General features: G+C 45.7%; 1 protein-coding gene across 2 annotated transcripts in view; it reads right to left on the reverse strand.

Moving 5' to 3' along the window:
* Positions 1 to 11,906, reverse strand: part of TBC1D24 (TBC1 domain family member 24) — a 35,840-nt gene extending 23,934 nt beyond the window's left edge. Inside the window, exons 1-3 of one of the 2 annotated variants that reach the window (XM_019507649.1) lie at positions 10,876 to 11,906; positions 8,427 to 8,444; positions 3,251 to 3,409 (exon numbers count right to left, since the gene is read on the reverse strand). In XM_019507649.1, coding sequence (XP_019363194.1) covers positions 3,251 to 3,409; positions 8,427 to 8,444; positions 10,876 to 11,894 — 1,196 coding nt within the window. In that variant the 5' untranslated portion in view covers positions 11,895 to 11,906. The remainder of the gene's footprint in view (positions 1 to 3,250; positions 3,410 to 8,426; positions 8,445 to 10,875) is intronic. The other variant, XM_019507650.1, reaches the window with a different exon arrangement.
* Between the last annotated feature and the right edge of the window lie 2,547 nt (positions 11,907 to 14,453).

Below are 14,453 nucleotides of genomic sequence, written 5' to 3' on the forward strand. Positions count from 1 at the left end.
GGGGGGGGGGCAGGTCGTGGGGGCGGGAAGCCATGTGAGTCCACCCCCTCTGCCCGACCTGTTCCTCAGTGGGGAGGGATGGGGAATGGGACAGGGCTGGAGGGCAGGGAGAAGCCAGGCTGCCGTGGTGAGGGCTCTGCAGCTGTGGCGAGGGATAGGGGTGCGGGGTGGCTTGGACTTGCATGCGGCACTGCCGCTTACCTGGAGGCCCGTTATGGCAGTGATGGCCACTGCCTCCAAAACCTCCCACTGCCGCCGTGCAGCCATGCTCAGAGCTGTGCAGCTGGCTGCCAGGCAGCAACATGGTGGTGGCCGGGTGGCACGCAGCCATCCCCACCACCACCCAGCAGTGCATCGCTGCCGCTGGCCGCACAGCTCCAGGCACGGTTCCGTGGTGGCAGCAGGAGGTTTTGGAGGCAGCGGCTGTCACCACCATAATGGGCCTCCAGGTAAGCGGCAGCGCCGTGTGCAAGCCCAAGCCCCCCCGCACGCTCACCCCCTGCTGCGGCTGCAGAGCCAGCCACAGAGCTGTGCTCCGGCCACATGCCAGCCTCCCTCTCCCCCTTCCCCAGGCAGATGGCCAGGCGGCATGTGTGCAGCCCGCACATGGCGGGCATCACTACACTGCATCCCGCATCGCTTGCCAGCAAAGCCTCCCACAGAGGGGCACCCCTACCCTTACTCCCTGGCCCTGCTCCCAGCTGATGTGCTGCATGGGGCCAGCAGCACCCCCCTGCTCCCTCAGCTCTCAACCACCTTCCCCAGCCCTGTCCCACAGCCCTCAAGCCCCACTTACCTCTAGGATCTAGGGGCAAAGGGCATGGTTTTGTGGTGGCAGTGCTTGCCCGCAAAGCCCCCCTACCCTGCACGCAGATGCCACCGCAGAGCTATGCAGCTGGTTGTGGGGCATGCCGCTGAATGCAAGCCCCTCCGTTTCACCCCCGGGCTGGGTGGCACATATGTGGCCTGCACACAGTGGCTGCCACCACACTGCTCCTGCTGCACCCTGCGCCACCTGCCCACAAAGCCATTCAGGTGGCTGTGGAATGGTAGTGCAGGGCGCAATGGCAGAGTTGCGGTGGCGGCCTCTGTGTGCGAACCTCTTGTCAGGCCAGCTGGCCGGCCGGCACGTGTGGTCCACAGAGTAGCACCCCTGCCCTCGCCCCCCAGCCCTGCTCCTGGGAGTGGGCACAGGGACACACTGCCCCCTTCTTGATTTACTCCCCCAGCACCTTCTCTTTCCCCCACTCTGCCCCGCCCCTTCCCCCCACACACACTTACCTGCTGGGGTAGGTGTCAGTGTCTGTGGGTCTGGGGGGCTGTTGCGAGGAATGTCAGGAGGGCTGTTGAGACTGTGGGGGGGAGTGTGGGGCAACAGCAGCACTGGGAGAGGCTGTGGGGGGCCTTTAATTTTTATCACGGATTTTGGGTTTTTAATCAGAGAATTTGCAATTTTTAAATCAGAAAAAGCCAGGATCCCTGGTCATAACACTCTGCCTGATGATGAACTGCTCCAGGAAATGCTGAAGAACACTGAAGGGCAAGTCTTGCTAGTACAGTTCATCCTCCGCACTGGACCCACTATTTGTTTCTCTCAGTGATAAGAATGCACTTCATAGCTCCCATTCTTATGTCATATTTGTCACTCTTGCAAACAATGTGGTTATCCTTGGCTCTGCTCCTTTTACTTGATGTTATTATTGTAAAAGATTTTTTTGCCTTGGGGACATAGCTAAATTGTAGCATATTTTGACCAACTGAAAATGTTGACCAGTTCTAACCTGTAGCATTTTAACACACTTTTAAGAGTAAAGGGAACTAAACAGGAAGCCACTGTGAAAACTTTTTTATGCTGCAACTAGTTTTGAAACTACACATTTGGATTTTAAAATCCACAACAGTTTCCTTCTGACACTAACCTCTTACTGCTAGCAAATTCCTGACAGTCTCACCCTGTCTCTTAAAATACCCTTTTCAGATTACCCTTTGTCTTCCTCCTTTAAAAAAGTAGTCAATCCATTTGTTGGTATTGTGTGAAAGGTGAAGCTTTCAGAGACCCAGGATGAGCGTTGCTTCAAAGGAACTGGCAGACTGCTACCAAAGCTATCTAAGGAGGTGATCCTCCCCCTCTATGTGGCACTGGTCAGGCCGCAGCTGGAGTACTGCATCCAGTTCTGGGCGCCGCACTTCAAGAGGGATGTGGACAACATGGAGAGGGTCCAGAGGAGGGCCACTTGCATGATCAGCGCGCAGCCGGGCAGGCCCTACGAGGAGAGGCTACGGGACCTGAACCTGTTCAGCCTCCACAAGAGAAGGCTGAGGGGGGATCTAGTGGCCTATTACAAACTAGTCAGAGGGGGCCAGCAGGCGTTGGGGGAGTCCCTGTTCCCCCAAGCACTACCAAGAGTGACTAGAAATAACGGTCACAAGCTGGCAGAGGGTAAATTCAGATTAGACATCAGGAGGCGCTACTTCACTGTCAGGGCGGCTAGGATCTGGAACCAACTTCCAAGCGAAGTGGTGCTGGCTCCTAGCCTGGAGGTCTTTAAGACAAGGCTAGACAATCACCTTGCTGGGGTTGTTTGACCCCAGTACTCTTTCCTGCCATGGCAGGGGGTCGGACTTGATGATCTGTTCAGGTCTCTTCTGACCCTACTAACTATGAAACTATTCAGAAGTCGATCCTCAGTTTACTCTTCAGACAGACCTCAACCTTCTTCCCATTAATGGTTGCCCTACTATGCAAAGTTTGCAGGAATTCATTTTGGCACCTGTTCACATGAGAGGAAGGGGTAGAACTACACCGTTAACTAACTTCTCCACTTTTTTCAGGTCACCAACTTACAGGAAATTTACTGATGAAAGAAACCTCAGCTTCTTTGACACTCCAACAATTTTGCAAAGGCTGCTTGCATAATCAAATAAGCAAAAAACAGCAATTAAAAAAATCCTATCAAAACTCGACATGATGTAACAAATACAGCTGTAATTCCTTTGACTAACAATTTAAATGATGGTAGAGGAACTAGCACACTTTCATAGTGTGGAGACAACCTTACACGACAATTTGGAAAGCTACCTTTTGGTAACAGCTGGGCAACTTCCTTGGCATATGCAATTTCTCACTCCCATAATACATTGTAGCTGCACTTTTTTTTGCTTTCGGGAAGATTTCTGCATTCAATTAGCATTTGTGGTTGTTTGTTTTTACTTGTACAACAGAAACAGATTCAGGGAAAGATGAAGTTACCTGTTCAGGCTGCAACCATGCTCCAAAGTGGTGAAAAGCAAAAGGGGCTGACAAAGTGCAAAGCGCTCTGGGATCCATGACCAGATATCTCTCATTTCTTTCACACTGACTATTTCAGACTTGAAGTTCTCGGCATGAACTGCCAAGTGAACATTTTGCCTGTGAACAAGTTGAGGGGTTAGAGTTACTGGGCAAGCCCCACACAAGGGAGACAGCAGAACATGAGAACAAAACCTGCCTGGTACTTCTATGTGGCACATGCTCTGTTCCCCAGAACTCCAGCTCATGGTTTGCTGGAGGGGTGCACTACCCAAAGTTGGTAGAAACCTTGTCAGTTAAGGGTTTGGTTTTGCTAGAAAGAACCCCACCATGTTATCAGGGTCTGGCACTGCATGTGCAGAGGATAAGCAACAAGGAAGTGGGAATGAGTTAGTTAAAATGTGACAGCCCAAAAGTTGTATCTGCCATTTTAAAATGGCCCCACACTGATGCTCTAGCATTAAAACACAAAAAAATGAATAAAGGAGAGATGTACCCAAATGGGGCGAACAGAACAAGTCCAGTCTGATATGCTGACTAATGCTTCTTTCTTAAGCACTGCTTGTATTTATGGAATTAGAGAATTCCTGTAAGTGTCCCAACCACATTATACTTACAGTGATTACAAGTCTTGCAATTTTATCCAGAGTCTCCTGCTACCTGCCATTTTCCAAAAGTTCCAGTTCCTGGAGTCATGCAAATACTAAGAACTTCTGCTTTCATTTTAAATACACATTTATAGGCTCTATTGCTGCAGAAAAAGCTTGAATATATCAACTCAGCACATACAAAATGCTCATGAACCAGAGGGCAAATAAGACTTCCACTTTTGTCGTTGTTGTTGAAAACCAATATAATAGGAAGGGGTAACTCATAGGAGGAAGGGTAACTCATTATTTTTGTGCTCTTGGACTAGAAACACTTGAATTAATCAATTCAAAACAATTTTATTAACCTGGGATACATAAAACAATCCACCCAATCCCATGATGGGTGGAAAATAAGTGTTATTGCATCCATGTTCCTAGTGAAAAGCCAGTTATAAGTACAAGTGCCACAACTTAGTATGTCAAGTTAAAAATACACAATGGCTTAAATCAAGTGTTAAACTACTAGACAGCAATTAGCTGGGCAAAGCTTTGGAGAATCTACTCTGCATGCCATAAAGGTGTTGGGGGCAGAGTGGTTCCAGACATTTGCTAGGCCTTATGGTATTTTAATTTCACTCATTTTCAGTTCTTTTTTTTCCCCTCACAGCATGCAGAGAGACCCCTCACAAATAATGCACTAGATATATTAGCATAGTTAGGAGCTCTCCATACAGCAAGCGTTGCCACATCACTTTATGAAGATCCCCGCTTGAGAGTCCCAAATATTCAGCCATGCACTTGCATCATTCCTCAAAGCGCTGTGTGCTAGAAGAGATCAGGATCTGTCTACAGTTGGCAAATTTTCCAACAGTGAGTAGAGCACCTTTAAGCTGCCTGGGGTCAGAACTCCTAATGGGAAGGCTGTTTTGTTTTAGGGACAGGTCAAGATTTACAACTCACTAACTTTCTCATATGATTGTGTATGGGCTAAATGCATTACAGCCTAGATACTCAGTTACCAAGATGCTTGTCTGGACAGCCTCATTAACGAATGCAATCATTAACAAATTTTATCCTAGCTAGGCCTCTGTGAATTAGGAAAGTAGCCCTATTTTACAGATTGGAAGCTGAGGAACAGGGAAGATTGGCTTGTTCAAGGTTACAGAGAAAAATCTGTGCTGGAGCTAGAAACTAAATCCAGGTCTCTGGAATTTCAGTCTAGTTCCTGCCCACTAAAATATCTTTCCTATTCCACCTTGTCACTCACTTAAAACAGTAGCACCATGCAAGAAAACTGGGTAATTGCTTTTTATCCGTTCATGGGAAAGATTATTGCTCAGAGTATCTTGAAACTTCATAAAACATGTCACATTTAGGGAAATCTTACAAGGCTGTCAATTAGTTTGCCATGGTAGAATCTGGGTGGAAAATGGTAAATAAACCTAAAGTTAATAAGAATCATCATTAGGGCATTATGTAGAAAGATATCTACAAAACCTCTACTAAGCATTGACGGGCATGTAGAGCTCAGTTTCTCTATTTCCTCAAGGATTGTGAATATTAAAGTGCATACTTCTATCTCCTTTATTCCTTTGCCTGGTTATCCTGAACTGCTCTGGATAAATGACTCCTGTCTATCCATACTCCAGTGTGACCTTGTGTGTCACTAGCATTCTTATAGAATTCTTACTCTTAGCAATCATCCTAAAGTTTAATGCTTATATGCATTCTGCAATCACCCAACCTCTCCCTCATGTAGAAGTCACATTCTAAAGGGAAAAAAAAAGCATTCAAATCTTGGAATACTTGGACACTCGGCAGTTACCTTTATCAGATTTCCATTTAATTAATAAGTCACTGAATAACTTGGACCAGCAAAGATGAATTAGAATCTGTTCAGATAAAAGACTGCTAATTGGAAATGACTGGATAGAATACTAGAAGAGTTATGTTTGTGTTTCGGTATTGAAAAGAGTTGTTTTTATTCTTTACTCGGATAGGGCAGGTGCTTTTCAAAGTAAAAGCAAAATTAACAACTTGGGCAGGCAGCACAGATGGCTCTGATATTCCTTGCTGAAAATTAATTCTATACGGCTAATTCTGAACTGCATGGTATTTCATTAATAGGAACCACTAATTGTCATCTAGACATTTTTTTAGGAACCCCTAGGTAAATGGTTGCTGCCTAAGAACACAAGGGACTGGACCTAATGGTGCAGGAGACCCCTTCCAATTCTATGTGGAAAAACTCAGTAGTTTGGAAAAAAAATCCATGGAACATGGATTATCCATGCAATTTTAATGGCTGCTGGTTGAAATCGGCACTGGATGAGCTGTGTCCATTTCATGGTTGAAGATTTTCATTCTTCATTAAGGTCTACCCCTCTCCATACTTCAGAGAAATTTACTGGAATTTCCACTATTGAAAATTTCAGTCTAGTGCATATTAAAAATAAAAAACAAAACAAACCTCATTCACACTGTCTTCTCTGGAAGGAAATGAACCCTCCCTACTGTATCATGTATGTAGCAAATTAAATAAATATTTACACTTTACAATTTTTTTCTATTATATTGGGGATTTGTGCTCACTTAGAGATTCAAGGGACTGAGAAGGAGATCTGGCTAACTTAAATTTAATATATCATCATCAGCAACCAGCACAGACATACTTTATATGTATTCCAAGGCAATTAATGGAAGGGATGTTCCAACATGAAGTGAAATTAGATCGCTTTCTCCATTTCTTGTTTTGGGTTGGTAGTCCTAGGATTTTTGCAAATTATTAAACTCATGACATTTTAAACTCTTTCAGTACCTGGACAGAGGGTAAGCAGCAATGAGATCCTGTGCCTCAAAAATCACACATGGCCTTATACACCAGGAACTCAAACCCTGACTGCGTGAGACAGAAGGGTGGAGAAGATGCCTTAAGTCAACTTGTGCAATTCAGGGCAGGATAAAGGCTTTGTTTTGCTTCTGGAAGACTTGCATCTGGTGCACATCAAAACATATATTCTTCCTACGAAATCTGACTCACTAGAATAAGGACCTGACTGGTTGCTGGATGTTCCAGCCCCAATACTCTGTATAACATCTGAGTTTTCATGGGGTTCTTTAAGTAGTGGTTTCATTTAAGGTATGAGGAAATTAATTCTGATTTTGATTTTATATATTAGTCCAGGGGTGCTCAGCCTCCTGCCTGTGGACCATCACACCTGGCCCGTTGGGCTCCTCACAGGTCCAGAAATTTGGCAGTGGGGGAGCAGTGGCCATTAATATGGCCACCCTCCCTTCACCAAATCCCCAAACCCCATTCCCTGCACAGCCAGTTGGAACCAAGTGATGTACTCTCCCCTAGTGGGGCCAGGCCACTTCCCCTGCCTCCTTCTCGATTGGGATTGGGCCACACCTCTCCCTTTCCTCAGGGCCAGGGCACGTTCTTTTGCACTGCAGAACTGTATTGGGGCTGGGGCTGGCTTGCCCTCCCCCATGCAACCAGATGGTGGCTGCCATGCCTGTGCCACATTGGGAGCACCAGCTGACCCGTGGACGGGTTGGGCACTGCCAATTCGGCCTGCTGGACAAAAAGGTTGGACACCACTGCATCAGTCCATCTATCTGTCTTTTCCACTTTCTGAAGTTAGCTCAGGACACCTGTAGAGGTAACCATGGGAGCCTTTGGAAGACACTGCAAGTTAGTATTATACACATTTGTGGCTCTGAAAGGTTCTAAGTGCTTACAAGATGATATTTCTTTTCTTCCCTAGTATCTTTGTACCTCAGGAAAAACCATCCACTCTCGTGCTTCTCAGGCCAAGAAAGCCTCAGTGACTGACTTCATTAACCAGTGGCTAAGAAGCTATGACAGCCACATGGAGAGAAAGACAGAATATTAATTTTTTTGGACCAATATTTCTATTTAAACATTTTGGAGATGACTTAATGCCTGATATTAATATCATTAAGTCATGTTTAAAAATGTTCTCCCAGTTAGATATTATGTAGTTGTGGTTAATCCTTTAAGCATGGCTGCCCACGTTTTATCTTACACAGTGATAAACTTGACTTTACCCTGGTATGAACATGCTAATTATGTGTATTGTACTGATGCCCAGGAAGTCCCGTTACCAGCCAAGACTCAGATGTGGCTGGTAAAGTACACAGAAAGAACTATGAACATGTCTGAGATATTTTCTACCATGGTATCTTTTTTCCTCCCAGTGTAAAGGCGGCTAAAAATCCAACCAACAACATTTGCAGTTCCAGCCCAGACACTAACATTTCCTTAATTCAAGAATGAAGTTTAAGAAACCTGTGTGACACTGCAAATATGGTATTTCAGGAGGCCAATCCCATGAATCCTCATTTTAGCAACTTTACAGGTGCTCTGTACTAACTTTGCGAGGACAAAGGAACTAGTTATGTTGCAATCAGTACTGGCAGAATTGCCCCAGCACTAGCAGGGAGGACAGCCTTTAAAGACTCAGCCAAGCAAAGATGGAAGTAGTAAGCAAAGCCCAAAAATTCAAGGCTTTTAAACCTACCTTTTAGGAGCTGTAACACTGCAGACAGGAGGGGTGCAGTGGTTATGGAATTGACAGAAGGAGAACATATGAGGAGAAAGACAAAAAAAAGACAGGAAAAGAGATCAGTGATTTCCTACATCCCCAACAAAGCGAAGGAAAGGAGCCTGGAGAGAAACACACACAGTGAGGTTTGAATCAAACAACCACTAAGAAAAAAAAAAAAAAAAAAGAGAAAAAGAAAAAGACAGGTTAACATTTCTTGTTTGGCATCAGTTTTCTCTTCCTATGCTCAATTCTATTTCTTTCTTGTTATCTGATAGATCTATGCATTTTGTGACCCACTTGCCTTCTCATGCAGGCCAAACAGGACTGAATAAGAGGGCCTAGACTGTCAAACACTGAGGGAGCACACTTTTGTGGCACTTGCCTTTGCCTGCATAAAAGTTGTGGATCAAATCTACTTTCATAGTGGAACTCCAAGGGAGATCACTCTAGTGTGATTCAGCAAGTAGCACATAAAGGAAAAAAGCTCTTTATTAGTCGGCAATTCTGCCAGGTCCTTTAAGATGGTGATAAATATACTCCAGTTTGAGTGACTCTAAAGCAGCCCTATTGTTATTCTGCACACGAGCGCTCCCTACAAGACACTTCTGAACCAGTAGCAGCCCCTATTTTCTTTACTCTTTTACACTCAGCTCTCCTGCTGAAAAGCATACCCAGAGGACATTTTACCTCTTCTGGGCTTCTGTTTAGAAGAAAGCAAGTTATATATCCACACTGTCAAGTAAGTCAGCACTTCCGGTTCTGTGCACTGAAAGCAATGGTCTGGAGGCTACTGTTACCACTGCAACTGTCATGCCTGCAGTTTCTGACTAATACTCCCAGTGGACAGAGACCTTGAAAGGGATACTTAGATTGTCTGCCAAAGGCAGGTACTGACTTTTTACAGTGGTCTGATAGAACAAGAAACATCAACATATCAAGGCCTGCAGGGCACAATGCAGGCAGGGTATAAACATGATATGAGATTCCAGGAATAAGCAGCTAAGAAGGAACAACCGCTTTAGAGATGAGCAGTTGTGGATAAGAGCAGCACGCCAGGCTGATGTTATTTTATAGGACAAGATATGACTCAGTACTTGTTTCAGTAACTGCAAATATAGGTTTTTCAGGCCTACTTTTACTGTAGCTCAGTGTTTTGCATAACTGGCTTTAAAGAGACACAAGTACATTAGTTATGGATACCTCCTGATCCTTCATATTTAGAGAAAAGGAATGGAAGATCATCTTTGGGTCTCCTGCTTCCAAATAATATACTCCTGAATTTGCAAGCATGTGAAGGCCAGAAGGGATAGTCAAGTCCTTGAAGTCCTCAGAGGTTTAAATTCCAAAAGACAGCATTTGAAAGAGATTTGCTTCACTTACAGAACTGACCTTGGGAGTGCTGCTGTGACTGCAGAATTCCTGTATTTGTTTATCTAAATATACTTGTATTTAATACACCACTTATTTCCTCTGATATCCTACCTTGTTTGATGCGAGATACATACATCAACTACTGATATTGCTACCATAGGTAGAGCTGGAACGCCAGTCCTAGGAGTTCTTTATTGTATCTACTATGAACGTACTGGGGGCTCTGCTCTGAGCATATTAATGCTATGTTAAGTGTTTGCCTCCATTGCAACATAGTGTTGTCCAATACTGAAAACTGCAAACATAACGCATTTGTTGTTTAATATAAAAATGAAGTCACCAGTGCAAAGATTCGTTTTCACACTTGCTTAGGTGCTACCCCTCCCCATATAGCTCTATTTTCCAATTTCTGCTTCTACTTCACTAAGATGTCTTCCAGCTTAAAGCCAGGAACAATACAAGTTTTACATCACAGGAGTAATTTAACATCTAGCTGTACTAAATAGTTGGAAATTCACCGCTGTTTAAGCAAATGGTGATATACTGATTTACTTCCATAGCTCTGATATTTAGAATATTTTTCCTGTTACAATTTCAGTAATGTTTAAGTGGGTCTCAACCTCTTCAGACTTGAGGCACCCCTCCATAATTAGTGAACTGTATAATTTATCACAACTGGGTGGCTTTCACTACAGTATCTACCTCCTTGCAGAGGGGCCATGTAGTTCAGGTGGGGGATCTGCCAGGTTAGGACAAGCCTGAACCTGTGCTTATCTCCTTACCTCAAAGCACACTTCCAAGGATCTGGTGGCACCCTAGCTGAGAATCATTGGCTTAGTACAGCAGCCAGGTTATTCAGAATAATAATCTGATAGAGTGAAAATACTATGATGTGTTACTAGACCCTTTCACCCTCTTAACCAACTATGGCTGCTCCCTCAGAGATAGAAAAGCTCACCAACACCACTTCCATGGAGGCCAGTGGGTAAGACTAATAGTAACTCTAACGGTAACTCCAAGCTAGAGTAAATATAGTATCTAGAGGCCTTACCTCTTCTGTTTGACTGTGATGCCTTTCTGCTGCAAGGCCTTCTCATTGGCCATCTGTAGAAGCTGGATTTCCTTCCTGGAAAAAAGTCGTATGGCAAAGGCTTTTTCCAGGAGCTTCTCAGGAGACACTGACTTGGCAATGTCCCTCACAAAAGTGCGAATGTCCTGTTGTATATTGTCTGACTCCATAGGTTGCCCAGCTCTTACTTTATGAAAGAATTTGAGAAGGGCCAGTGCAACCCGGTAGAGCACCTTGTAACCCTCCACCAGAAATACATCGAAGACCCGAGCAATATATACCATTGGCAGTTCTCCAAAGAGCCACCGTTGCCAGTCAGAGTATACTTCTAGCACATCCTCAGATACTGCTACCATCAGCTTGTGTGCTGCCTGACAATACTTGTTAACCAAGTCACCAAAGGTCATACAGGAGGACTCGAAAGCCAGGAAAGTCTGATCAATGAGGCGCTTGGAGGGATCATTGCAAGCAAGGATGCGACACACCTTCTCAAAACACTCTGCCTCATCCTGGCTGTAGTGGAGGAGCAGAGCAACTACAGAAGGCAGTGCTGGGCAGAATGATATGTCAGGGAATTGATTAGCAAGGCAGGAAATTATCTTCCTGACAGCCACAATGCCCTCAGCATTCAAGCAATAAGTGGGAACCAGGCTATTATCCACAAACTCTGGCAGTGGGAGGGTGCCACTATTACGTTTGCCAACTATCTTCACAACAATGTCACGGTACACATTTGCATCTGGTGTCACTGTGCGGCATGGAATGTCACTAATGAGTCTGTGGTATACTTTGGCTCGCAAAGAGTGGTTCTTGGCCCAGTAGCCCTGTCGGGCCAGATGTTTCAGTTCCTGGAACTCTGTGCAAGTTAACTCCTTTGGGTCCTGGTTCTGGATGCTGGCATCCATCTTGTCCCAATCCACAAAGCGGCTGTACTCATCCATGCCTGCACAAATTGTTCTTACAGAAGGACAGGGAGATAAAGACTTTACTGGGCCTTTCATGGATGCATACTTTTTCCTACAAGGGAAAAAAAAGAGGAAGAATATTTAGAGATTCGTTGTAAGAGACCATTCCTTAGCCCCCTTAGCAGCAGACATTCAGTTTGGCCTGCATTGGCAAGAAACTCCTTCCTGCCATGAATGAGTTCAGATGAAATTTCAATTCTGTTCCCACAACCACACAGTGTTTACTATGTTAAATCGACATTTAACTAGCATGGCAGAAATAAACCCAAATGTAAATTCTGAACACATTTAAAAGTGTGGAAGAGTTCCCTACAATAATTATTTTGGCAACAGACATCTCTGCACATTTGCACGTGCTCAACTTACGATTGTGTTAACTTTGTGATAAAGAGGATGTTAACATCCTATATATTCAAAGATAGCTACTGTAAGCTTTGCTCAAAATGCAGCATTCTCTTCAAGAAAAATGTGTACCATCTGGACTATAAGCATCCAGTGTAATGCACTGGCCTTGTGAGTTCATGGGCTTGTGTGTACTTCTGTCACTGAATCACTGCCTAGGGCTGTCCCAGAGAGAGAGACCTGCTACCATTAACATCAGAAAATCTCTTCTAAAAAAATGCAAGCCTCTCTCATGAGCAAGAGCTGAAAGGACAGGGTTTTTAACCCCCAGGAGACTGTGCATACATTCATGATTTTCACTGGATCCAAAGGCACATTTGGCACCTTAGAAACTAACTGGTTCAGAGGCATTCACTTTTGCAGACACCACCTTCCTTTGTCAGATGCTACCAATCACATCTAGATGACGGTCCATCTCCACTGCAGGCAAGGTGTGACTGCAGCACTGGTAGGTGTACACATGCTAATTTTAAATTTAGCTAGCTAGCATGGGTATCCACAATAGTGAGAGCATGGCAACACAGGCTGCAGTGCATGTCAGCTACCTAAATATGAACCCAGCGACTCAGTACAATCAATGCTAAAATTAATGCTGCTGCATTTTCACTCTTATCGGCATCTATTTAGCTAAATTTAAGTCAGCAGGTACAGATCTACATGAGGTGCAAATCATACTTTTGACTGCAGAACAGATATACTCCAAGGCAAAGGCATTTATCACATTCAAGAGGCACTCTCCCCCTCTGCATTAGGTACAGTTAAGGTGCTGCACAGGAGCGTTATACGATAGTAAAGACTATTTTGAGCATTCTAAAAAAAAAAAAACAATAGGTGCATGCCAACTAGCCAGAGAGCATTTCAAAGTTAACCATCTACAGACAAGTTCTTTTTTGACAACAGCATATATAAAAAAAACGCTTTGAAACTTGTAAGTTATATATTCTGTTAGGGTTGTCAAACGATTAAAAAATTTGATTGTGATTAATTACACAATTAAAAAAATTAGTTGCAATTAATCATGATTAATTGCACAGCTAAAAACTCAAAGTTATGTGCAGAAAAACTCAAAATAATGCAAAATTATGCAGGTACTTTGTATGGGTGGGGGTGGGTGTGGGGCGAGTGTGCATAGGGGAGGGATATGTGAAGGTGTGGGGGCTGTGGGTATGTGAGAGAGGTTTGGAGCCTGGGGAGAGGGGATGCCTGCAGGGGGGCATGGAGCCCATGAAGGGGGAATCCCTGAATACCTTGGCAGGATGCCCAATCTGAGTGGGGTCTCCGCAGAGCTGCCCGACTCAGGGTGTGCCCCTGCCCAAGCACAGCTCCAGCAGCAAGGGGCTCACCCTACTCTTGTCTGAGGAGCAGCAGCTGCAGGCAGCCCAGGCTGGGGGCAGTTACTCCAGCCCTGGCACCAGCCCAAATTGCCCTGCTTACTTGCTCAGTGGGTCTTAGGCAGTCCTGATTCGCCCTGGGACTGAAGATACCAGGCAATTCTGCTGCGGCCCAGCGTTGCCTTCCCTGAACCCCTGGTACTGCCAGCCCTGCTGCTTGGGGCCCTGGATGGGGGTGGTTGGGTGTCCCCCCTGCCTTCCTACTGCAGCCACCTGGAGCCCACGTCCCACTAGAACCTGCACAGAGCTGCCGCTGTGGGGCACCCTCAGGCTCCATGGCTCAAGCTTGGGGCAAGTTGGGACCACTTGGGAGCTCTGGCATGAGCCACCTCTAGGCCTGTGGGTCCCCGTGCATCCCAGGTCCAGGCCCCCAGGAAGCGCTGGCAATGGTGGCCCCAGAGAGGCAGCTGCTGCCAGCGGGTGGAGGCAGGATTCCCACAGAGCCACCTCCTGCAGCCCTCTAAGCATGCACCCCATGCCCAGCCGCAGTTCACTGCTGCCAGAGCCCAAGCCATGACCAGTGCTGCCATGGGCTGCTTTCCTTCTTGTGCCACCTGGGCTCCTGTCAGGACTGGCAGCTGTGCAGGTCCTGGAGGTAGCCCAGGAGATACGCGGAGGAGAGTGGCAGTGGTGCTGGGCATGGCTTGGGCTCCAACTGGCGCTGGGCTAGGGCTGGGCACATGGCGTGTGGCTCTGCAGGAATCCTACCCCTGCCTGCTGGCAGTGGCTGCCTCTGAGGGGGCACAGGGCCACTGTCGCCACCACTCCCTGGGGGCCCAGACTGGGGATGTGTGTGTGTGTG

Source organism: Gavialis gangeticus, unplaced genomic scaffold, assembly GCF_001723915.1.
Source record: "Gavialis gangeticus isolate Ggan-Ray unplaced genomic scaffold, GavGan_comp1, whole genome shotgun sequence".
Lineage (NCBI taxonomy): Eukaryota > Metazoa > Chordata > Crocodylia > Gavialidae > Gavialis > Gavialis gangeticus.